Source organism: Astyanax mexicanus, chromosome 7 (assembly GCF_023375975.1).
Source record: "Astyanax mexicanus isolate ESR-SI-001 chromosome 7, AstMex3_surface, whole genome shotgun sequence".
In the NCBI taxonomy this organism is placed as follows: Eukaryota; Metazoa; Chordata; class Actinopteri; order Characiformes; family Acestrorhamphidae; genus Astyanax; species Astyanax mexicanus.
In genome coordinates this window covers 22,513,728-22,540,318 of record NC_064414.1, presented here as the reverse complement: position 1 = coordinate 22,540,318, position 26,591 = coordinate 22,513,728, and the positions used below count along the sequence as shown (strand labels likewise).

The 26,591-nt window shown below is 39.6% G+C and overlaps 1 protein-coding gene across 7 annotated transcripts in view; it reads left to right on the top strand.

The window, feature by feature from the left end:
- cep170aa (centrosomal protein 170Aa) overlaps positions 1–26,591 on the top strand; it is an 86,185-nt gene that overhangs the window by 43,392 nt on the left and 16,202 nt on the right. For 6 of the 7 annotated variants that reach the window (XM_049481357.1, XM_049481356.1, XM_049481355.1 and 3 more), the window contains exons 7-13: positions 2,671–2,808; positions 7,908–8,363; positions 15,185–15,735; positions 19,788–19,883; positions 22,275–22,410; positions 23,936–25,032; positions 25,419–25,833. In XM_049481357.1, coding sequence (XP_049337314.1) covers positions 2,671–2,808; positions 7,908–8,363; positions 15,185–15,735; positions 19,788–19,883; positions 22,275–22,410; positions 23,936–25,032; positions 25,419–25,833 — 2,889 coding nt within the window. The remainder of the gene's footprint in view (positions 1–2,670; positions 2,809–7,907; positions 8,364–15,184; positions 15,736–19,787; positions 19,884–22,274; positions 22,411–23,935; positions 25,033–25,418; positions 25,834–26,591) is intronic. The other variant, XM_049481361.1, reaches the window with a different exon arrangement.

Here is a 26,591-nt window from a genome sequence, read left to right as displayed (position 1 = left end):
ACAGGTTGAGTGAAAGTACTGGCAGCTCTTGTCAGCAGGGCTTCAGCAGTACGTTCCTTTAAATGTGCACTCCATCCCGGGGTTTGTGTCAGTTTTGTCCTCTGACTCCGCCTGCTGCTCGTTCCCCAACACTAACTCCACCCCCCGAGATTGCCAGCACATACAGCGATTGCAGCACAGCAAAGGTGCTAGCAGAGCTGGTTCAGTTAAACCCCAGGTGCTACACAGCTTAAAAAGCCTCAGCATGTCTCAAAAAATGCAAAACCAAAAACCAAAGAAGGAATATAACAAGAGTGAATATTAATCCGTGTATCATTCGTTCATTTGATATTCAATTGAGAATCAAAATCGGAAAATTAAAAAACCAATTCGTTTTTTCGTTTTTTCGTTTTTGAATATAATACCAAAAAACGAATAACGGCTTGTATTTTGTATTTTTATTTGGTTATCCAAACAAAAATTGGAAATTTAAAAAATGGACCAGGAGCCGAATTTGATTTTGATTTTGAACTTGACCCATTTGTGTGCCCCGGAAGTTACTGATTTGTTTATTCTTGGTGGGTTTCTGTTGCGCGGGAGTTCACTGCAGTGTTATCTACACAGTCTGTATTGCTGTAGGCAGCATGGCCGGACTGGAACCACATTCTGGCCTAATTAAAGATCTTTTTGAAGGTGGTAAGACGCATGAAGAGATTTCGTGCACGTTGCAGCAAATGGGGATCCAGCGATGTTCTGCAATGAGTGTTAGAAGGTTCTGTGTTCAACACGACCTTAAGCGAAAAAGACATGTATCGAACACAGAATTGGAGAGGGCCGTTGAGGATGGAGAGTTTTATCTTGTTCAGAGGAACTAAACGCGTTGCAGTGAAAGAAGACGATATGACAACAGAAAAAATCGGCAGGATCTTTCAGGTGTTTGTCTAACGTTCCGTAGCTAAATGTCATATTTAGTAGGCGGCAATTCACAGAATAACATTAACTAAATATGACATTTAGCTACGGAACGTTAGACAAACACCTGAAAGATCCTGCCGATTTTTTCTGTTGTCATATCGTCTTCTTTCACTGCAACGCGTTTAGTTCCTCTGAACAAGATAAAACTCTCCATCCTCAACTCCATCCAAAGCCTACAGCAATACAGACTGTGTAGATAACACTGCAGTGAACTCCCGCGCAACAGAAACCCACCAAGAATAAACAAATCAGTAACTTCCGGGGCACACAAATGGGTCAAGTTCAAAATCAAAATCAAATTCGGCTCCTGGTCCGTTTTTTAAATTTCCAATTTTTGTTTGGATAACCAAATAAAAATACAAAATACAAGCCGTTATTCGTTTTTTGGTATTATATTCAAAAACGAAAAAACGAATTGTTTTTTTAATTTTCCGATTTTGATTCTCAATTGAATATCAAATGAACGAATGATACACGGATTAATATTGACAGTGATTTTGAAAGTTGAATACTGAAAGCTCAAATAGACTACAAGACTGACCCAGAGCTGCTACTTTTCTCCTGAACAGGTAAGCTAACGTTAACTGGCTAGCTAATTTAGTCAGGTAACGTTACTTTTGCTCGCGCTGTCCAGCACATCGCGGAGCACATTTAGCTCTCCCTCGTGTAACATACAGTCAATATAACGCTAGATACGGGTTTTAGAAGAGTTTTGGAATTGCTGTATTTCGAGCTCGTACTCTAAGTTGTCTGCCTCTCCTACTACTCTGAACTTTGTGTAGATTCAGCCTCCTGAATTTGGCAACCCAAATAAGCTTCGTGGGCGGGGACTACTCTCGGTGATGTTTTGAAATTGGACTGCTGTAGCCATTTCACACACTCGCTCTCAGTTCCTACAGAATGTACCTTTAAACCGCCGTCGTCGCCAAACACTGAATCACAAACTGTCACTTTGCTATAAATTTTTCCATTTTGTTTTTCATTTTTATTTTGTCAGACATGCAGCACATTGCAAGGACTAATAAATAACAACATTATCTTTTCATTTTTATTTTATTTTTGACATTTATTATGCAGTTCATCAAGAAAATGCGAGACCAAAATGAAGCTTTTATTTTTAATTTCACAATTAGCTTTTTCATTTTAGATTTGACTGTAAAATACCTGTATGATAATGAAAATGAAATGGCAAAAAGTTTTTTTTAAATAAAATTTTTGTTTTTGTCATATATGACCCATGCTTAAGTGAAAAATTAAATTGCAAATTAAGTTATTTAATTTTATTTTAAATTTTGTTATAATATTTTCACACGTGTTTTTGGCGAGATTTACCTTCCATAGTAACTGTACTAGAAAATCAAAATAACAAAAACAAACCTGAATTCCACTACAGCTGCTTTGAAGTGCTAATCACCAACGGGAAATGGCATGAGTCCACCTCCCTGCAGGACAAAAATATACGGTAATAGAAATTAAGATTATCTTGTTAGTCGTTTATGGCATTAAGATTCACGATTGATGAATGGCCTGCTTTTCTCTGTCTGGCACAGCAAACCTTTTATTTTGGTGGCCAGATAGAGGTCAGTTACAACCATAAATAAAAAGCAGGAGAAAAAAAAAGGTTTATTTTAAGCCAACTGAAGTGTATTAAAAGTTATAGAGAGCCAAGCCAGTACTGAATGAGTGGTAAACTAATCTTTCTCTTATTTGTTGTAGGAGACGTTGCAGCACTGCACAGGGGAACTCCTTTGTATGGACAGCCATCCTGGTGGGGTGATGGAGATGCGGACGACGAGAATTCGTTTAAACAGGAGAATAAAGCATCTGGGAAAAAACAGGAAACTTCTGGGACAGGTAATACTAACTCTTCAGTTTTCTTAAAATTCACTTGTTATTATATTATGTTATTTGTTATGTGGTTAAAATATTTGTTTTTAAAGGTGTTTTCTCACATGAAAGTCCAGTGCAAACCAAGGTTCTTGTGTTTGTTATAGTCCAGTTAGTGTTGGTTTTACACTGCAGTTTAGTGAGCGGTTTAAAGAATTTAACATTCTGTCATCCTCATCTATGTGGGCTGTCTCAACACTGATTGGGCTGTAGAATGTTGAGTTTTTACAGAGCTTCTTTTTCAGGTGTTGTGCTAAATCCGACTCCTTATTCGAGCATGTGCTTCATGCAGGTGTATAATGTATTTTTCTTGTTCTACAGTTACGGTAGATAGAGGATTCACAAGCGTAAGCTTTTACACCCATACTGCTGCATTATATGTGTACATGAGAATAGCCAGCCTAAACTTCTTGCAATTTGTTCGAAGGTCTTAACCATCCAGTAATGTATTTTTACACTGCAGACGAAGTAAAGGATGATTTTTTGTTGAACAGTAAAAATTTACATTAAAACCAGATATGTTCAGATATGTCCTGCTGTATTTCCTGATTTGAGGCAGCAGCATATCTACCTGACTCTCTGACGTGAAACAAAGATGAATATGAGGCTTATAAGAATGTATAAATAAATCGTACTATTTGCTTGAAGGGGAAAATGACAAGCATAAATCTATAAAACTGGGTACATTGGTCAAAAAGAAGATTTAATGCTGCTAGAGTAATCCAAGGAGAGCAGGCACCGAACTAGACGCACTTGGTTGTGATGTGTTTGGTCTAGGGGTCTGCAATCCCATTAACTTGTGCCATGCAGGATTAATAGGATTGAGATTACCAAGCAGCAGGATGCTTCACTGTGTGTGAGCTACAGATACTGGACAAAGGGAACCCACACTAGAAGGCACTGCAATAGAGAAAGAGAGCAGCAATCCATACATTTACACGACATTGACTTTAGGTTTGTATTGCAGGGTTTGTACAGTGATGAAGATAGCAATGTCCAGGCCTGGACAAGTTTTTAAAAAATAAAAGTACCCAGAAAGGTTTGGAAAACTCATGGCAATTTTGTCTACAAATCTTTGTGTTTTTGTTTATCGACTGAGAAAATCTATTTTGAGCTAACAAATACCTCAGCACAGAGTTAATTCAGTAATTTAGCCTGACACAATGGAGCTCTAAGAATCTGACACACATTTTATTATTAAAAATTGTGTGTCAGCATTTTTTTTATTAGATTCATTTTAGACCTACTATAATCAATTTTAATAATAGTTTTGGTTGATTTTTGGTTTTAAAAATGTGGGACTTTTGCCACTGCCTTTAAAATTCCTAGAGGAAACAATGAGTGAGTTTACACTTAGTTCAAAATCAAATTACTGCTGCTTGATTTGATCAGATTGTTCAAGTAATCATGAACTGCATTCTCCCGATTTCTTAGATCACTGTAAAGTCTAAAAATCATTTAACCACAGTATTGAAAATATGCAAGCAGCGATTAACACAGGATTACTGACAAAATCAAATCAAATCACAGACAAATCAAATTAAATCAGGTTTATTGTCACATAACGTAATACACTTGAGTATAAAAACTTGAAAATGTATACAATCTCATTTAGTATGCAAAAAAATACAAAATGTACAGCATAAAATAAAAATAGAAAATACACACTTAACTTACGCTATACACGTTAATTTACACTATGAAAATATAATATTGCACTGATGAACATAGAGGTATAATACTGTACATAGCTGTGAATATATAGATGTTATATTGCTATTTACAGGTGTGTGTATAGGGCAGTTTACTAGGTGCGTTGTAACAATGAATAAAGTGCAGGGTGCAGAATGAGTTCGTATGGGATGATAACTTTATTAAAAGTGAAAACTTTTATTAAAATGACCAGAAACAAACTCCATTGAAAGTTAAGAAGATTTTACAGCATCTCTCTCCTGTTAAGTTGCTTTTTTGGAGATGCATGTTTTTCATAAGATAGCAATGATATTGCTTTTGATAATTGTGGCTAAAGATAAGGATACGTTTAGAGGATTATACCATAGTTCAGGTCACACAGTACAGACTGACTGTTCTTTCATTCAAGGCCCAGAAATGTGAAGGCGTTCATGCCTGTGGCTGCATCTAAATTCAATACAGAATCATCTCTGTTAAGGAAGGAGCAAATATAGCCTCAGTCCAACAGCCCTGCACCTTACTGAGCTAATGCCCAGCAAATGTCCTCTTCAGGGGAAACAGAGGACACTCAAGGACATGATTTAGATAGATCTTACATTCTTTCACCACCTCAAAGAGTGGGTGTGACTCAGGTCCAGTAGCTCTTTATGAATCAGTACTGTTTTCTTTAAACACATATTATCACAGTTGTGCCAGAGAAAACCAGAGGCAAACCTTCATGCTGCAGCTCCCCACATCAAAGCACCTCTGCTATTTATAGTGTGTGGTGAAGTCTGCTCTGCCTCAGTAAAAGGTAGCAGCTCTAGTGTATCTAGGAGGGGAAGAGGGACGGAATGGAGAGGAGCTGTGAATAGGCTTGTTTGTGGCCAGGCCCAACCCCCTTGCTGGGTATTGTCACCAAAGAGTTTCTGCATTTGACTCTGTGTCATCAAACTGCCGCACCTCTTACAGATGAAGTCTTAGATGATTTGCTTTTTGTGAGTATTGCTGTTGAGTTTTGTGTATTTAATGTTTTAAATGTCAATTTTAGTGGCTATCATGTAGACATTGTTGACTTTGGTCAGAAGAGGTTGTTAGTGCACTAACTGAATACATGTATTCAGTTTGTCCTATAGTTTGTTGGTGCATGTTGTTGCTGTTGTAGTTGCAGTTATTTTTATTGATCACATGAAAAAATGATTCACTTTACATTTTTTCACAAGAACATTTTAATGTGATCAGTGGACCAACTTTATGATTAATAGACCAACTAGGACTTCAAATCAAATCTGTTTTAGTGTTTTACTACGTTTAAAAGAATTTTCAACAATTGCTTTGCAAATCCTCTCTAGTGCCATGCTTAGTTATTACAGTAATCAAGTTGTTTATGAGAAATAGGAAGATCATTACAATGTTGGAGAGTTAGGTATTTTTTCAGTTTTTTAACTTTGAGCTGTATGCTTGGTTTCAGAGGAAGTACAAGAATATTCTTTGAACAGGAAGTGTCATCACCGTTATGACTAGATTCTAATTTCAGAAGCTCTAGAAAAGTTTAAGGATGTCTTTTAATAAAGATAAAAATCTAACATTAATGTTTAACTCATGTTGATTTGAGGGCACAATGTATGACAGCAGGTCCTTCAGGGCCTGTATTGGATTACCTTGGGCTATTTCATAGCCCAAATCTAATTCATTCAGATGAATAAGGTTTGGTAGTCTGGACAAAAAAAAAAGTTTAGCATTTTTACATTTTTGTTGGTTGTCTGAAATGCAGTTGCAGTCATATTTATTCAGATGTGAATAAATCTGTCAAAATGATTCTGAAACTTTTATTTTAAGAAGTTTATGTTACATAATAGTGTTTTAGCTGGACATTAATCCTCACATAGTAGTAGCCAAATAATAAATATGAAGTGTAATAGATTAAATAGAATCAGGTTCAGCATGTTAGAGACAAATTCTCCATCTAGCACTGGGAATTAAAATTTAAATTGCTTTCAGTTTTAATCACTTCCCTTTTTCTTTTTTACGTGTCAGTCAGATGCTATTATTCTCAGTGGTAACCCTCTACTGAGAAAATACCAAGAGTGTTTAACACTTTTTGTTTACAAAATAAATCAGCATGTGTTCCTGTATAGCCTTAATGTCTTCTAAATTAAATTTTAAATTTCCTGTTTAAAAAAATCATAAAAAAAAAGAAAACAGAGGTGTGCCCAAACCTTTGACTGTTACTGTGTATTTCATTGGCTTTTACAAATATACTACGTATTTCGGTCAGATGCAAATGTTAGTAACACAGTGGTTAAGCCTGAGGCCCAAATCATACGTAATGCTGCACAGGTCATATTTTTTACACATAGCAGCGTTCAAAAATGTGTCAAAATGCATTTCATAATGCATCGTGAACATAATCTGCATTGTGAACATCGCTACAACGGGCCCTGCAGCGATAGCCAAGTTCTCTTGTATAGCCCACATGCTTTTATCCAGTAAACTGTTATGGGGATAACCCTATTCTGTTTACAGATGCTCGGATTTGTCCTGTATCATCTGATTACAAAGTGATTTAACTATAACATTCATGCAACTACTCATGTTGAGTTTACGTCTTTGTTTTGGCCAGGGATTGCCATTCACGTCTTGCGCTTGCGCTGTGGTGGTATGGAAATTTCTGCTGTATTGCAATCTTTGCAGCAGAAAACACAGCTGCACCACTGAGTGATTAGAAACCTTAAAACAGTCAATTGTCATCTGTTCATTGCTATCTTGGCAATGTGTGTTGCGCATGCTCAGTGCATGTACACCCCCGCTCATTACACACACACACAAGTATGTGTGCAATTACTGCCAAAAATCAATCTGTATGGTTTATGGCTGATGGCTCGCCTGTAGATCGCTAAAATGGGGCCCTGAGACTCTAAAGGGTGAACTTTTTTTCACCCTTCTAAGAATAGTGTTATCTTGCCACTGAGAAATACTGTATGTTACGCTCATTTATTCTTATGTTATGGAATATGCAAAACATAGATCGCAGATATTTGGATTGGGAATCAGTGGAACGCATGTGTCTTACCACATTTGCACAATTTGCCGCCTGGCAGTAACAGTGGGCCTCGACCCCTCGAGCATCTGTTATCAGCAAATTTAGTTACATAATCATTAATAATGGAATAGCTTAACTGGCTGTCATTAGCTGTCCCGCTAATTCATGGCAGATGTGACAAATCAAGTTATGACTGCACACTTAGAGCCCTGCCCCATTTATCATAAAGTGCCTCCCGCAGATGGAATGCTCAGATGCTGAAATCCTGCTGTGTTGACTCTTCTGCATGAGGTCATGACCCCCTACCCCTGAGATGCTAATTTTCCATGTCCCCTTTTCTGTGGCCCCACAGAGAGCAAAGAGGCCAAGAGGACGGAGAAGTCCAAGGAGAATGGCCTGAGCTCTTTGGGGCCTGAGCCTAGCTACTTTGAGATCCCCAGTAAAGAGGGCCAAATGGCAGAGAACAGCATCCACGAGGTCCCGACCAAGGACACAGAGGGCGATGCAGCCGCAAAGTCCGCAGCGGGCAGTGCTACCGCACAGGCCAACACCTCGTTCACCATCGAGTTTGACAACACCTCCCCGGGGAAGGTGACCATTAAGGATCACGTGTCCCGTCTGAGGCCCAAGAAATCTCAGCAAGGTGGCAAAGAGCTCAGCACCCTGCAGGCTGCTATCATGGCCTCGGAGACCAAGGTGGCCGACTGGCTTGCCCAGAATGACCCTCCTCTGGTGAGGCGCGAGTCCACTGAAGAAGACAGCAAGAGTATTAAGAGTGACGTGCCTGTCCACCTCAAGAGGTTGAAAGGTGAGTTGGCACATTCTAGATGTTTTGCTTATGAATGGATCAGTAAATATGTAGATATTGCAAGTACAGGGGTTGGACAATGAAACTGAAACACCTGTCATTTTAGTGTGGGAGGTTTCATGGCTAAATTGGACCAACCTGGTGGCCAATCTTCATTAATTGCACATTGCACCAGTAAGAGCAGAGTGTAAAGGTTCACTTAGCAGGGTAAGAGCACTGGTTTGCTCAAAATATTGCAATGCACACAACATTATAGGTGACATACCAGAGTTCAAAAGAGGACAAATTGTTGGTGCACGTCTTGCTGGAGCATCTGTGACCAAGACAGCAAGTCTTTGTGATGTTTCAAGAACCACAGTATCCAGGGTAATGTCAGCATACCACCAAGAAGCACAAACCACATCCAACAGGATTAACTGTGGACGCAGGAGAAAGCTGTCTGAAAGTGATGTTCCGGTGCCAACCCGGATAGTATCCAAAAAACATAAAACCACGGCTGCCCAAATCACGGCAGAATTCAATGTGCACCTCAAGTCTGTCGGGACAATAAATTATTGCGCTCTAAAACCAGGTGTTTTAGTTTCATTGTCCAACCCCTGTAGTTGTTGTACAATACCAACGTTTATTTTTCTAATTCCAACTATGAGGCTAAAACCTGCTAACTACTGACCAATACTAATACCAATGACCCTATAATTTCTTCTAAACTACTAAGCTAACTAATTAACTAATATTAACTAATATGTATTCATCCATGAGCCAAAACAGCATGACCACACATGAAGTATAAATAATGTGGATTTCTTATAACAACAGGATATTGGCCTACATCTTGGTGAGCAAGATGCTGGTTACTGTTTTTAACAATGATGATACTAAAGAAGTGGACAGGTGTGAAAACCTGAGTGACTTTGACTAGGACCAAATCTTTACAGCAAGACATATGGTTGGTTGGCTTTGGTGTTCCAAATGATATTGGACAGCAAAAGCTCATTAGTGCTGCTTTTCCCAAGCTGACCAGTGTACACTAGTGTATGGAAAGTGCCTAAAACGGGCATGGGAGTATTGGAATCGGGCCTTGGAGAAGCAGTGAGACTTGTTTAATTTCACATGGATGGTCAGGGATGTGTGTGGACTAACAGGATGCGTTGTGGGTAGAAGACAGTACAGTGCAGAGAGTATGATACTCTCAGGCATGCCACAGGCATGTGGCATTATTCACTTAGGAATGGAGGAATACACTGCACTCCCCAATGGCTGTGATGTTAGGTTCTCCAGATAGATACAAATCCAATTGAACATTAGTGGGATGTGCTAGAACTGTAACACATGTCTAAGCTCCTGTGGCTCTACCTCACACTTTGCAGTATCTGCTGTTGATGTCTTGAGGCTTGCTTTCCTTTTCTCTGCTCACTGTCTGCTTTTTTGCTCTCTTGTTCATTGCTCTGTTTATTGTTGATGAAAGGTTTGTGTAGCTGGCAACTGGAAAACACTATGAGTTTGTGCACTGCTGCGTGTCCATGTGTGCGTAACAAGCAAAAAAATGAACTGTCAAGGTAGCAATGAACATCTTACTGTTGACTATTGTCTAAATATTTTGGGCTTTCAGTCAGTGGTGCACTTGTGTTTGTGTTGCCAAGATAGCTATACACCAGACTTACTTGACCATACCTCATTTCGAGACCACCACGCCCATCGGCGTAGATATATTCACAAGCACCTTATTTCCTATTTAAACGACACAGGCAAAAGGCCTAAAAAATGCACAAAATGTTGGCGGGGTGTAAGATAGCAATGAGCATTGCGACGCTACTTGTGCACAGGGTGTAAGATAAAGCCTATTGTGTGTAGTGCTTACTTTAGCAGTATTCAGAATAAACCGTGGAAGACTGCTCTCCAGGGGCTAAAGCTCTGGTTGCAGCAATATTTGCAGTACTGTTTAATTGAATATTTTGCATATTGAAAGGTTAGGTAATTGGAATGTGCTGTATGTGCTGGTAGCTGTGTCGCATTTGCAGTTATATGTGTATTCTAAATTCAGGGATAGAAAAAGAATATACAGTTTTGATATGCTGTATCTTGTTCAGATAGTTAAAATTGCTGTTCTGCTTGAGCATTTCTGACTTGCTGTCAGAGGAATACAGTCATTATTATAGCAGAAGCCTAGTCTGCAACTGTGAAACCATGAAATGTCAGATTTCCAGGGATTTGCTGCTACCTAGCACTTTCTAAATCTTCCTCTTATAGCACTCATTGACAGAGCTTGGCAATGAAGCTTGGTTTAGCAGTGTACATTCTGCAGTTTCCTCGCTAAAGGCAGTCATATTATGCTGCACATGCAGTAGCATGCTGCAGTGCATCAGTGGCATTGCTGGTGAGCAACTCCTCGTGTTAGGATGTACAGTACGGTATATATAGAAAAGGAGCAGTTACAGCATCTTTCTGATCAGTGGATCTTTTGGAATGCTTCTGTCTGGTAGGATTGTTCTTTCGTGTCTCTTTACTCTCAGCTACTGCAGGCTCATGCTTTGTGACAGTACAGCCCTCTCATTCAGCAGGCTTTCCTAATTAAATGGGTGCTAATTTATGATGACCGTGTGCTTTTGGGGCCAGTGGAGCTCTGAGGGGGTGGTGTGTGTGGGTGGGTGTGTGTGATTGTGTGTAGAGGGCAGGTGATTGATGAGGGCTGTGAGTCTCTGCAGTCAATCCAGTACTAGGCGTGGCTCAGTGTTTCTCGTGGTGGACGTGGTGTGTCAGTTCGCTCTTATGTGTTTTGTTACATAAGACTCTCTGATTCAAGGTTGCAGTCATGCTAACAAGGCTGGAGATTCAGGCTTTTTCTTCCTCGATTTGTTTGGACACTCGCGTGTGTTTGAAGTGTGAGATGAGCAGAGCTGGGAGATAAGAAGACTGCAGAAGTGAATTCAGGATCGGTGCGTTAATATTGATGAGCTCAGGTGAGTGTTTAGCAGGATGCTTGTATAGAATATACAACTCTGGAAAAAATTAAGGGACCACTTCAGTTTCTGAATCTGTTTCTCTGATTTTGCTATTTATAGGTATATGTTTGAGTAAAATGAACATTGTTGTTTTATTCTATAAACTACGGACAACATTTCTCCCAAATACCAAATAAAAAAATTATTTGCAAAAAATGAGAAAAAACAAGTTTATAAAGTTAAGAGATCAGAAATCAATATTTGTGAAATAACCCTGGTTTTTAATCATAGTTTTCAGGCAACTTGGCATGTTCTCCTCCACCAGTCTTACACACTGCTTTTGGATAAATTTATGCTACACCTGGTGCAAAAATTCAAGCAGTTCAGCTTGGTTTGATGGTTTGTGATCATCCATCTTCCTCTTGATTATATTCCAGAGGTTTTCAGATTGGTAAAATCAAACAAACATCCTCATTTTCAAGTGGTCTCTACTTTTTTCAGAGCTGTATATCATGAAGCTGTAAGGATGTACCAATACTGAAATGCTGGATCAGAACTAGCACCTTCTTGTTAATAATTCAGTTCTGAAAACAGTTAGCATCATGGCTAACACACTCCAAGCCTACTACTGAGTTTGGCTGTTAGCTAGAATTGAACTGATACATACACGCTGGGGTTTTGAGGGTAATTACTAAGGACTTGAATGAACTATAACCACAATATACATATCAAATCAAACCATAGAACAAACTATTTTAAATAGCATGGTTATATCAATCTGTTATCAAAATCAGTGTTTAATTCAGCTCAGAAAACAGTTAGCATGTTCGTTCGCTGTTAGGCTGCTCAGTTGTTGCTAATTGTCACTTTTGCGTCATAATAAGAGTCTTGAGTCCTCAGGCAAGATTGTGTAAATGAAAAGTACTGTAAACTAAAAAAAAAAAAAAAAACATCCAGTTCTTAATTTTCTTTGAGCTATTTTATCTCATTTGGACATCCAATCGACGGAAACCTTCGAGCAAATCAAAATTCTGTTAATAATCTGTTAATCTAATTTGTAGTCATTTTATGCAGAGTTATAATTTATTATGACAGCGCAATATATTTCGCTATTATTGTAAAAAAAAATGTCTTAGTTACACGTTAAGACATATTTGAGTAGCCTAGAATCGCCTGAGAATAACTTCTGGCATGTGTGACCCACTTCAGTTGATTCTTTGTCATTTTGAAGTGAATAAAGCTACAACAACTACTAAGAATTGGCCTAGGGTTCTAAGAGATACAGCAAATTAAAAAGCAAGTACTGCAATGTAAGTAAAACCACTTTTCATCCCTCTGTCTAACTGTTTTTTTAAATTGTATGACGATAAAATATAAAATGCTAATTCAAAAGGGAGAAGGGTAAGGACATTATGTCGACTCAACGTCAAAATTTTCTTTAACATTAAACAACGTATATTTCAACGTTCGGTTGTGTGCCAACTGGGCCATTTATACTTATGAAGCCAGTTCATTGTCAAAACTTTGGGACAACAGCAAACATGCCAGTGGAGAAGGTTATAATAATGTTCTTACCATTGGAAAAAATATTGAAAAGCCAGTGGTGTAAACAATGCAGTGTAAACAGTGTAAAAAAAAAAACGCAATTTAACCATTTATGTAATAAGCATAAATGAGTTAATAGGAATTTACAAGTGGCTGCCTCATTCTACTAATTATTGCAGTTTATTATTTTCAGCAGAAAACTGTAGATGCCCTGCGTGTTTAAGGTTTATTTACCAATTTTCTATGATGTTCAAAGTACAAGCCATTCTATAAGCCTTTGTTTGCCTTTTTTGATGTTGTCTATGATGGATTATGATATATTTTGGATCAATATCCTGTTTTATTCTTATTTTTCACTTGTACAACATGGTTAGTGTCACTGGCAGTAACTCATACGACTCTTAAAAGCATAGTTGGCATGGTATTCTTTTCATGAAATACAGTTCCATTTTCCTCAAAGCATACATTTTATGGTTGTGATGTGTTTAGTGATATACCTAGGTTTTTGATTTGCCGGTCTTACCAGCTTACTAGCATTTCTCTCAGATCCTCTGAACTGTCATAGAAACAGCAAACTGTGAATATTTGTCTATCTGGTAACAACCTTTCCCCTGCTGTGAGGACTTTCCTTATTTTTAGGTGTTTAGGACTTAAAGAGTGCATTTATAAAGCTTTTAACATGGATTAAGTTGATTCAGCTTTAATTTAGTTTCTGTCTACTAATAATAATTAGTTTACACTCCACTGAATAATACCGAAAGCGTGTACATTTTATACACCTCTGTCTATTTGTTGTCTGAAAAGTGGGCGTTCTCGATTGTTTTGTTTGTTTGTGTGTGGTTATACTAGATGGAGTACATGACTCATAGAGGACTGATGAGGCCAGCTCTGATGGCTGAAAGAGTGTGCTGTGTGGCACAGAAGAGCCTCTTTGTCTGCAGGCTGATGCATGCGAGGCTAGTGTCTAGTGTGGGGTGGCTCTCCCTGCCTCCTAGAGCCTGGCTGTCAGCTCTGGCTGCATGCTATTTCCTGAGCTGCAGGAGCTGAAGAATAGGCACCCCCCTACTCCTCCTCCTCCAGCTCCTCCTCCTCCTCCTGCACTCCTTTTTGATTTTCTTCCCCTCTAGCAGTTCGTTTTTATACCGAATCACTGGTGTGCAGCCCCCCTGCAACCCGAGCCGCCAGTCTCTCTCTGCTCGCCCTCTACACAATGAGGCTCTTATGGGGGATTTTGTTCTAGCTGTGCTCAGGTGTGTCTTGGAGGCTGCACACTTGTTGGCTGCTAACGTGCTCTTCTCCTGCTGGACCTGCAGTAACGGGCCAAGTGTACTAGGTGTGTTTTGAGAGAGGATAACTGTGCTGGAGTCCAGCCCTTCAGGAGCCAAGCTGGGCAAGCCTGCAATACTGCATATTAATATTAATGCCAGAGTTAACCCATAGTAGGCGAGTTATTGCTGTTTTTTGTTGTGCTGTTTAAATGCAATTGTCTCGTTACATAGCTTGACATAGTGACATAGTTTGAAATGTAATTAATCAGTCTAGAATTTATTGGTAAATGAAAATATAATTCAGAAACGTTTGTGAATTATTTGGTAATTGTGTGGTTTAAATAGCTTGTTTAATTCCACAGGGTTGTATTTTAGGGTTAATGAAATTGATGTTAAACATTATAATGATGTAGTTATAAGTGTAAAGGTATAAGGGGTTAAAATGCAAATGGCAGTGGCTCCAAGTTGTCCAGCGGGCTAAAGAGCTCTCTCTGGGTGGGTAGATGGCACTCTCTCCCCTCATCACTCCCATGGGGATGTCGATCAGCACGAGGCCTCTGTGAGCTGATGTATCGGAACTGAGTCACTGCTCTGTCCTCCGATGCTACTCGGCAATGCTGAATCAGCAGCAGTTCTAAAAGAGGCGGTGTCTAAATTCACATTTATTGGAGTAGGCATGTGCTAGTCTTCACCTTCCTGGTGCTGGGGCATTACTAGTCATAGGGGATGTGCTAACGAGTGGGTTTGGTAATTGGCTGTGTAAATTGGGGAGAAAATGGGAAAAATTTTGGGAAAATAAATAAATAAATTTAAAATGCAAATGGCACACAATATGTACTACAATAGAATAAAAAATTCAAAGTCTTGTACATCTTATTTTGTGCATTTTATCATAAACTATTTTTCTGGGTGTTATTCGGAGTTTAAAAGCTATTGTTTTAACCTAAATGAGCACATTTACACATTTAATACACTGTGCTGTAGTTATAGCTAGCCTAGCTTAAACAATAGTTTTTAACCATAAAACTCTAAACTGATAATTTCTTTCTTTCCTTTATTTTCTCCACAGGCAGCAAGCATGAGGACGGTACCCAGAGTGACTCGGAGAACGGCCTGGGCCTGCGCTTCGGCAGCAGACGCCATGCAGCCCTGGAGGAGCGCCTGAAAGCGGCCGGACTGGCCCGTGCCAAAGCCAACGGGGCCGAGGGTGCATCTGGCAGCAGCCGCACTGCCTTCATGATCGAGTTCTTCGACGAGGACAACCCACGCAAACGCCGTTCCTACTCCTTCTCTCAGACCGCGCCCCTGTTGGCAGGCTTGGCAGGGGAAGGGCTTTGCCCGGCTCCGCCCTCCCGTCCTAAGGTCACGTCTGCGACTGGAGACGGAAGCAGGGCAGTGGGTTCAGCGCTGGCGGCAGTGGCCCCCACGGCAGCGCGGCTGCTGCAGAAGCAGAGGTCTGAGGACCCCGGCCTGGTGCGTAGCTCTGTCAGCACGGGACAGCCCAGCCCAGGAGATGAGCCGCAGAAGCAAGACGATGACCAGAGCGACAAAGGCACTTATACCATCGAGCTGGAAAACCGCAACCCTGAGGAGGAGGAGGCCCGCCGCATGATTGATAAGGTACGCAAAATGTGGTGTTGTATGTTTTAAATTGGTAAAATTTCTGAACTAATCTAATCTAAAGTATTTTTTTATAAGTAACAATACATTTATAAAAATCAAATAAAGGTAAAGACAATAGTTTATTTGATAGATATTTATGTTATAGCATGTAATGAGGTGTAGCAAAACGCAGGAGAATTTTTGTGTGTAAATCAGATTTCATGATAACATCCAGTTTGACCAGTGCTTTATTTAGCATAATAGCTCCAGTGCAAACCAAAAGATGCAAACATTTATAGTTTGAAGCAAGGGGAAACGATTGTGTGATCGTTTTAGCCATTTATTCTTAACATTATTAATTAATTATTAATACTTAATTAAAGTAAGTATCACAATAATGAAAGTTATCAGCCTATTAAGCATATGCAATATATATAAATTGCATGCATGTAAATAATTTTGTAATACCTATAATGCATTGGTGTTATACATTTTGGGGCATTATTAAGGAGGAGACCTGCTCCTGGTTGCATTGGGACTGGGAATTTGTTTAACATTCAACATGAAGTCAGTGTCATAAAGTCCCGCCCTTCAACAAAAAGAGTCTGTCAGATTGCTGTTTAGCTGTGAGCAGATGAGGGTCAGGGGGCTGGATGGGAAATCCCTCATTGGTCCCTTTGTGTGGAGATCTGCTTTAGTGTATTACTGAGCTAATGTTCATCCATCGACATTGAATATGACCACAACTTTAGGGGTAGTTGATTATCACACATCATATAGCATTAAATTAGATCGTGTAGCAGAAGCTGGCAATATACAACTCTGGATAAAAAATAAGAGACCCCTTAAGATTTATGGGTTTCTTTGATTTTACCAAATTGAAAACCTCTGGAATATAATCAAGAGGAAGATGGATGATCACAAACCATCTGAACTCCTTGAATTTTTGCACCAGGAGTGGCATAAAGTTATCTGAAAGCAGTGTGTAAGACTGGTGGAGGAGAATATGCCAAGATGCAGAAAATTGTAATTAAAAAACAGGGTTATTCCACCAAATATTGATTTCTGAACTCTTAAAACTGTATGAATATGAACTTGTTTTCTTTGCATTATTTGAGGTCTGAAAGCTCTGCATCGTTTTTTTCAGCCATTTCTCATTTTCTGCAAATAAATGCTGTAAATGACAATTTTTTTATTTGGAATTTGGGAAAAATGTTGTCTATAGTTTATAGAATAAAACAATAGTGTTAATTATATTTAAACATATACCTATAAATAGCAAAATCAGAGAAACTGATTTAGAAACTGAAGTGTTCTCTTAGTTTTTTTTCAGAGCTGTATATGGAAATATGTTTAATCTTATCGACAGTTATTTTCATTCTTGCCACATTAAAATAGCAATTCCTGAATTGACACTTCAGTTTGTTCACTTCCGTAATAGGCGATGAATTATTGTCAAGATTTATAACAGATTAAAAGGACAGGACTATTTTCATGCAATTTTGCATGGTGCTTGCTTTGCCTGGAGATCTGCCTGAATTGCGGGTGCCTCCACACTGTGAATGTATATCTAATGGGTTTGTAATGGTCTTCTGTGTCTAACCATGCAGTTGTGGTGCTTTATTATCTTTACCTTCAGGGAGCACTAAAGCTTTGTGTTTTAACTTCACATCTGCTGTGTTCTTTTGCTTGCTTCCATTTTCATAGTGGTTCTATCATTTAGAGGGAAAAAGCTGTGTAGTGAACGAATACATAGCTTTGTTTCTTAGAGAAAACAGCCAAACCATAAATGAAATAAGTGATTAAAAGATGAAATTAAAGGCAATTTGGCTTAACAGCTATCCATTTTATTTATTACCAAGAACAAAATGATCAATTGATGTTTATTTGTGGACAGAAATCATGCCTGCTGACGTTTTTATATACCTGATTGCAAAGTCAGACGTTTTTTAATCCTGATCCTGGGACCACACCTCCTCAGGTTTTAGAGTTTATACTTATTCTAAACAGACAGGGTAGTGGTACCTCAGGGCCAGGACTGAGAACTACTGCTCTAAGCAAAACCTAAAACTTAAGCACACTTTGGTGGCTTTCAGAAGTCTGTAAAAGGATTGCTCAGATTTTTTCTGAAGCTGTCTGTACAGTCAATCACACAGCAACTCTTCACACTGGAAGTGTTTGTTTTACACTGGATGGTAACCCTGCTACTTATTCTGTCTTTTTGCCCACTAAGGGCTGTATGATATAGGCAAAATATTCTGATGTGTAATAATATTGCTGGATATCCTGATTTTGATTTGAAAATAAAGATTAATTTAATTAATTTAAAGCTCCTAAAAGGGTTTTTGGCACATGGCTTAGCTGCACTAATTGTCCCAGGCTAAAAAGTATAGTAGATTTCAAAATTATTTATAGTCCTTCCATTTTTTTTACATTTTGTCATCTTACAACCTTTAACTTAAATGTATTTAAATGAGATTTAAAGTGATAGACTGATAGATAGTAATATATATCAGCACATCATTTTGAAATGGAATGAAAGTGGAGTGAAATTTCTTTCATGATTTCTATGTGTATAACTCTGACCAGCTTCCCTGTTGCTGCTGTAAAAAATAATCACCAGAACATGATACTGCCACCACCATGTTTCACAGTGGGGATGGTGTGTTTAGAGTGATGAGCAATATTACTTTTCTGCCACACAAAGCACTTTGCAGTCAAAAAGTTCAACTTTGGTGTCATCTGACCACAGAACCTTGTTCCATATGTTTGCTTTGTCCCTACATGGCTTGTGGAAAACTGCAAACTGCACTTCTTATGTCTTTCTTTCAACAGTAGCATGTTTATTGCTACTTTTCTGTAAAGGCCAGATTCATGGAGTGCACGGCTTATAGTTGTCCTGTGGAGCTGTGCATTTTTGCAGCTCATCCAGAGTGACCATGGGCCTCTTGGCTGCTTCTGTGAGCAGTTCTTTCCTTGCTTCATCTGTCAGTTTGGACCATGGCCATGTCTTAGTAGATATACAGTTGTAAAATTATTTTTCCATTTTTGGATTATGGATTGGACAGTGATCCTGCAGATGCTTAAAGCTTGGGATATGTCTTTATAACCTAGTTTAAACTTCTCCACAACTTTATCTCTGACCTGTCTGGTCAGAGTTCCTTGGTCATCGTGATGCTGTTTGTTCACTATGGTTCTCAAACAAAACACTGAGGCCTTCACAGAACAGGTATATTTATACTGAGACTAAATTACACACAGCTGGACTCTTAACTAATTATGTGATTCTGAAAATAATTTATTGCACTGGATTTTATTTAGGGGTTTCAGATAAAAAGGGGCTGAATACTTTTTATATTTGTATTTGATTAGAATTTGAAAACCATGTATCATTTTCTTTCCACTTCACAATTATGTGCTGCTTGTGTTGGTCTATCACTTAAATTCTCAATAGAATAGAATTCTCACTTAAGTTTGTGGTTGTACAGTGACAAAATTTTAAAAAGTTCAAGGGGTATGAATATTTTGCAAGCCACACTCAACATCACACTGCCTCGCTCTGCCTCCAGTTTAGTTATGTCACATAATTACAATGTGCAGCACAAAGAGCTCCCTCTGTTTCTGCATGTGGATTAAGCAATTTAGGTTTGATGTTATTCGTTGCATATTGTGACAATTCTCTTAATAAATGTATCGTTAAATCTCATATATATCCTGAAAATAATACAATTTTATCCTTGCTAAAACAAAAAAATAAAACTGCATGAACATATGAATAAACGAAAAGATCAGCTTGCATATGCTAACCATCATTAGCATCAGCAAGAGCTCAAGGTTTCTTCAGGCTTCACAGTTTTTGGAGGTGTGTGCATTAAGCAGCCGCTCTAATTAACACTCTCCTTTTCATGCTTCACTTGTTTTAGGCCTCGTTTTCTCAAACGGTTGCCATGGAGCTGAGGTTTCTGCACATGTGCTCTGCAGTCTCCGAGCTTTAAGCTGCTGTCAGGTGTCTCGCAGCTCTCTGGTCTCATTCCTCCTGGTTTTCTGTGCTGCTTTGTGTATTTGCGTAGGTGTTTGGGGTGGAGAACTCTCAGGAACCCGGCTGCCCTGAGAAGAAGCAAGGTGTTGGAAAAGACAGTAAGAAGACCAGCACCACTAAAGCTGAGGTAATGTCAAGATCTCACAGCTTTATTGTTGATTGTATGACTATTTACAGCACACTCAATGATCATGTAAATTATGTGAGTGGGTTTTTTACAGTGATATAGCTATTCAGGGGATTTTGAGTGCGACTGATGTTAATGTAATCCAGGTTGATAAATAAATATTTGATTTTTTACAATAAAAGTGAAATTAATTGAAATCTGTGTGCTTATCCCTGTAAAAAAATGAAATAAATATATATATAATGCTATTTACAGTGTAAAATAATAGTGATTAGAATGTGTTGTTCGATCATTAAACTGTATTCACTGCGCACACCATATAGGAGCACTTTGTAGTTCTATAATAACTGATTGTAGTCCTTCTCTCTTTTTTATCTTTTTCTGTATACTTCATTATCCTCCATTTGCCCTGTTTCTCAACAGTCACAACCATAGCACTGCAGTGATACTGGCAGTGAGATATGTGGATCAGAAACAGCAGTGCTGCTGGAGTTTTTAAACACTGTATCCACTCACTGTCCACTCTGTTAGACGGTCGTTCCTAGCTGCTTCAGACGTCCCCCTGAGAAACTAATACCATCCGGATAGGGCTAAAGACACATTGATTTACATCATCAATAAACAGAATACACAATAAAGTAAAATTGCTGTTCCTGTAAACGACCTGCTCACGCTCCTTTTCATCGTGAACGTGTATGTCAGTTTCTGCTGCATAAGGACTGCACCGTTAAAAAAAACAATCCACCAAAGTCTGTACGCAAATGTCTCTTAAAGGGAATGGCAAGTGTCTTGCTGTTTGGTCTATTTCACTTTATGCCCAAAACACACTCGGGCAAGGCATACTTTTTTCATTGTTATGATAGCAAAGACACACTGACACACCCTAAATCAAGCTCACCTAGACTGCTAAAATAGGGCACAAAACAAAAATGTGTTGTTCACTATCCAGTCCTTCATCAGAGCACACAGGATGCTGAACACAGGACACTGTTGACTGAGTATTCATGGTTAGTGGATTATTCTTAGTCTATCAGTTACACTAAGGTGTTTAAAACCTTCAGCAGTTTCTAATCTATTTGTACCAGTGCACCAACACATCCACACTATGTCAGTGCCACTGCAGTGCTGAGAATGACCCACCATCCAAATAACAAACAGATGGACCACAGTGCGTGATTATAGAATTACAAAGTCCTTCTGTATGGCAAGTGGAGCTAAAAGAACAAATGGGTGTTGGATGGGTATTTAAAAGAAGGAGATTTTAATAAAGTGATCAGTCAATCTGTTTAAACACATATATAAAGTGTCTTTTTGGAGATTCAAAGTATTTTGTCCCACATAGTAACATGAGGGAAGCATTGTAGCACAGTAGCATGAGGGAAGAGATCCCCTCCCCCATTTATTTTTTTTCACATGAAAAAATAAATCCATATAGTATTTTTACAGTTTAGGCTCTTTTAGTTTTAACACACAACTCACAAATACATTTAGACATGTGACAAATGTGTTGTACGTATGCTGTATATTAAATATATATACTGTTAATTGTGCTATAAACACAAACATATCTGCTGTTCCAGTTTATTTCCCATAGGTTTATGCATCATTGTCATCCTATATATGCTGAACCCATGCACAGACATGTTTAGCTGTACAGTAAATGAACACTCTACTTAAGGAGCACAACTCCCCCACACTTCCCCTATAATGGTAATTTTGCTTTGGAGTAAAAACTAGGTTGTTTAAAAGTGCTCCCAGATCATGTGATGAATAGTGCAGCGTTCTGCTGCATGCAAATTACTGTTTTTAAAGGCATACTTCAGTAGCTTTTAATCAATGTCAGGCATTCCCTTATTTGACCACTTCCTTGTTACACACAGAGTAGGCCACTCACTGACTGACCCAGTTTAGAATGAAAAGGAGGAGTAGTGCTCCCTCTCCCCTCAAGGCACACACACACTCAAACACACACACACATATACACACACAGGGACAAATTTAATGGAACCATGCAGCCATTGTGCTGAGTCTTCGTAGAGTAGTGGTCTTGTGTTTAAGAACAATAAACATTTCAATAAACCTTTTGAAACTGAATATGCTAAGTCAAACCCAAAGCCAAAAACTAGATTATGCACACAATTGGAGTTCAAAAAATGTGTTTCAAGTTGGATTTTCTCAAAATTAATGCCATATCCATTGTGAATATATAAAAAGAGGCACATTTAATTAAAGAAATTATTTTTTTCTCATCAGATGAGTGTCTTGCTACATTATCCACTCATAATTACTCATCGGTCTCAGTGGACATCTTGGTCATCACACCATCTGAGTCACTAGTACGAGTGTATTTATTGACTACTATTGAGCCTAACACATGTGCTTCATTTGTAGGGCCTTGTGGACGAGTCTGTCGCCATCGGCAGCCCGCGATGGGTTTCCCAGTGGGCCAGTTTAGCAGCTAATCACACTAGAACTGATCCCGAGGGTTCCGGGGCAGAACCCACAGTCTTTGTCCATCAGGAACGAGGTACATATCTTCATGTCACTGAATACTGTAGTACTGTTTCTCTCTCTCTCTCTCTCTGAACTGATGTGGTACATTTTGTGTTAAAAAAACTTCTGATGTGAAAACCAGGCAATGCTAATGTGGAATGTATGCTTAATTAATGAGTTTGTTTTTGTACATCAAGAGTGTCCCTGGGGGTCCTGGGAGGGAGGGCAAAGTCCAGTTGAGAAAATTGCGTATTTAAACACTTTAAACTCCTCAGTAAACCCTTTGAAAGTATGTTTATTCCTGGAGCAAACAAAAACAAATTTGATACACATAATAACTTAGTGCATTTACATGCACTTCATAATCCAGTTACTGTAGAACAACAGAGTTTGTCAGTAATCTGTTTAAGTAAATTAGTTTACATAAACGTAGGTAATTACATAATTGGAAAACGCGTAAGCTTACATAAATTGATCAGTTATCAGATTTTTGCTATGCAACCAGCTAATAAACTCACAAAATAAGGTGATATTGATGCTAACATTTTTTGTCGCCATCTCAAAAGTAGAAGAGGAGAGATAATTTAGTCTGAATTTCTGTGTGTCTAGTTTGTAAATGGTACTTCTGTCTAAATGAACCCATGGCAATTTAAACCAAATTGCTAGTTTAGGAACTTGTGAACCATTTAAATGCTTAAATTGTTGGATGAGAGTCATACAGTTTCCTACTACCTTTATAGTGCACAACATTTTTCAGGAAATTGTGGGTTTAACACCCAGATTGTGCATTAAATTATATTTTGTGACACACAAAGTGCCCTACTAAGGGATATGCCCTTTAAAATAAATGTGCTACAAAGGGTTCATTGAATGGTGCCATAGGAGAACCATTCTTCTTTCCATAAAGAATCATTTTTAGATTCGGAATCAAGGAAAATGTTATTCACCAATTTAAAGGTTTCTTGCATGTAAAAGTCATGGGATAGCAGTATGTTAATTAATCATTAGTCGTGTTAGTTTCTACATGTTATCTTGTGAGAGAGGTTGAACATTGATGTGCTCATTGCCAGTGTGCTCATGGCAAGGCGTTGTAAAATTAAGCAAGGCCTGCCTGTACAAACATTTAACTTTCCTTGATTCACAGTGTAATATAAACAAGAATATGTCATAAAATTCATTACAACATTGGACAGTGCAGTGGGTGTTAACGATAGTGTCTGGAGGTGTCTGCCTAGAATTGTCTGTGCAAACAGCAGAGCTCATATCCACATTCACTGCAGTACCCACAGGCCAATGCAGTGTTTTTCAGCTTTGATGGGACATGGCAGAAGATATGGATCACAATACTAGCTAATGTCCCATTAACTGACATTAACTGAACTTTGGTGCCATTTGATTATCCAGGGTTAGACATGGGCACGTTTGGTCTATAATATTTGCAATGTTAAATGTTATAATGCAAATTGTGATTTTAAGCATGTATTTTAAACTTTTTTGTATTACGTTAGCTTCCTAAAGTCCCAAATCAACCCAAATCAAACAAAGCATGTGTCTTTTAGATGTTGATGCCTTGGACCCATCTTTAAAAAGTTCAGGCTCTGCCACCTCCAGCCAGTGTGAACGGAAGAGAAGGACTCTGCCTCAGCTCCCCATTGACGACAAAAGTAAACCAGGCAAGACCTCCTCCACCCTTGGCCTGCGATCTGAGATCGGCGAAAAACAGGACACTGAGCCCCAGGAGAAGGAACGCCACAGTGAGCACAAAGGGGATGGTGAATGTGCCCCTTCTACACAGGACACCGTAAGCGGAAAAAGCTCCCAACAGGGCAGGACAGGTGGAATGCAGACATCCTCTTCCAAGCCTCCCACACGTCCCTCAGAGAAGCAGAGTGAGGAGTCCCGCAGGAGGCGCACTGAGGACAAGAGCAAAAGTAGCGATGGGGAAAGGAGTGGGAAGCCCCTGGTGCGTCAGGGAAGCTTCACCATCGAGAAGCCAAGCGGGAACGTTCCCATTGAACTCATCCCGCGCATCAACCGGCAGGTGGGAGGCCGAGAGCGCAGCGACTCTGCGGGAAGCATGGACACAGCCACCCTGCTGAAAGACACAGAGGCCGTTATGGCTTTTCTGGAGGCCAAGCTCCGTGACGAGAAAAAGCTGGACACTACAACGTCCCCTACCCAAGCTACAGGGCGATCCCTGTCCCCAGAGTCGGATGTGGACACAGCCAGCGCGGTCAGCGAGGCAGAGCGCAAGGGTGTACAGAAGCGGCGCTCCCTGAGCAGCCTGCACAAAGAGAAGAGCAACCTGAGCTCTGCTGGCAAGAGTGCAGCAAGCGCACGAGAACGCCTGGAGAGAAAAGCCAAGACAAAGGCTCCAGACGGCCGTGCAGACGTCCGCCGCACCACCCAAACTATCTCACGAGCCCGTCAGCCCTCGATGGACCTGACAGATGACGAACAGACATCTTCACTGCCCATCTCAGACGTGCTCTCCTCTGACCAGGAGACCTACTCTAGCCGCTCTCATGGCGGTCGTGGGCCTTTCACATCTACTGACGACCTTTTACTGTCCAAGCTGGACTCCTCCAAAGGCACCAAGCACACCAGCAAGTCCAGCAGGACTTCCCAGGCCAGCGCTCCACCTGTGGGGAAACAGGTAAACCCGTTGTTAATTGTCTATCTTTTCAGAAAATAATTCAGTTATTGCTTTATTATTTTCCTCATGTAGGAAAACCTGGACCTCTCGGGATTCCTGAACCCTACATTGAGAATATGGCTCTAAGGGATAGGAGGCAGCAAATGTTTTTGATCAACTTTTAGTTATTGGTATCTGTGTTAGCCACTGGTCTCTTTATTGATTGAATGATCATTGATGATTAGTTGTAAATCTTGGTTGTTAATTTAAAAATCCTATTTTTGTGCTTACCTATTGACCCAAGTTCGGATGATATATGGCAGCATTAGAAGAGACTCGGCAGCGGCCATGTGAAAGTGGGTCAAATATGGTTTTTATTTATTTATTTGTCTCTTGGTCAACAACAGGCAGGGCTTCCTCAGCCTCGACCCACCAGAGCATCCTTGCTACGACGCGCTCGGCTCGGCGACACATCGGACACTGACCTTGCGGACGCAGACAGAGTGTCTGTAGCCTCTGAAGTCTCCACTACCAGCTCAACCTCCAAGCCCCCGTCAGGCAGAAAAGCCCCGTCCCGCATCGACATGCTGGCCCAGCCCAGACGCACCAGACTGGGCTCCATCTCAGCACGCAGCGACTCAGAGGCCACGGTCAGTCGCAGCACAGCGTCACGGGTGTCAGCTGAGACGGCCCTGCGTCTGGGTCTGCGCGCCACCAACCCAGCGGACAGCAAGCTGAACCCACGCATGCGGGCCAACAGCGTCTCCAAGCTAACAGACACCAAGACAAAAGTGGCACCCCCTGTCTCTGGATCCCCTGCAGGTGAGTACACAGCACTCTTTACCTCACTGTTCTACTGTCTGTTCTGTATCTGTAGCACATTTTAATATGTTAAAATGGATAATGACTGGATTATAAACAAAAGAACTTAGGAGATGCATCATTTTCAAATAGTTATTATTAATTAGCATGCACTATTTTTATTAATCTTTGTTTTAATGTTAGCACTTATCTATACTCTACCTTTTTTTGTTTAAATAACAAACAAGGGTCAAAGGATTATGTGCTTTTAAGCATAGTTAAACAAAGCCTGCATTTCAAAAATAAAGAAAGATATTTAATGAGCCTTAAGTTGAGTGTTACAAAATAAATAAAAAAAGTTTATAATATATACAGTTGTGGTCAAAAGTTTACATACACTTGTAAAAAAACATAATGTTATGGCTGTCTTGAGTTTTCAATAAGTTCTACAACTCTTATTTTTCTGTGATAGAGTGATCGGAACACATACATGTTTGTCACAAAAAACAGTCATAAAATTTGGTTCTTTCATAAATTTATTATGGGTCTGCTGAAAATGTCACCAAATCTGCTGGGTCAAAAATATACATACAGCAACATTAGTATTTGGTTACATGTCCCTTGGCCATTTTCACGGCAACTAGGCGCTTTTGGTAGCCATCCACAAGCTCCTGGCAAGCTTCAGGTCGAATGTTTGACCACTCTTCTTGACAGAATTGGTGCAGTTCAGCTAAATGTGATGGTTTTCTTGCATGAACCCGTTTCTTTAGCACTGTCCA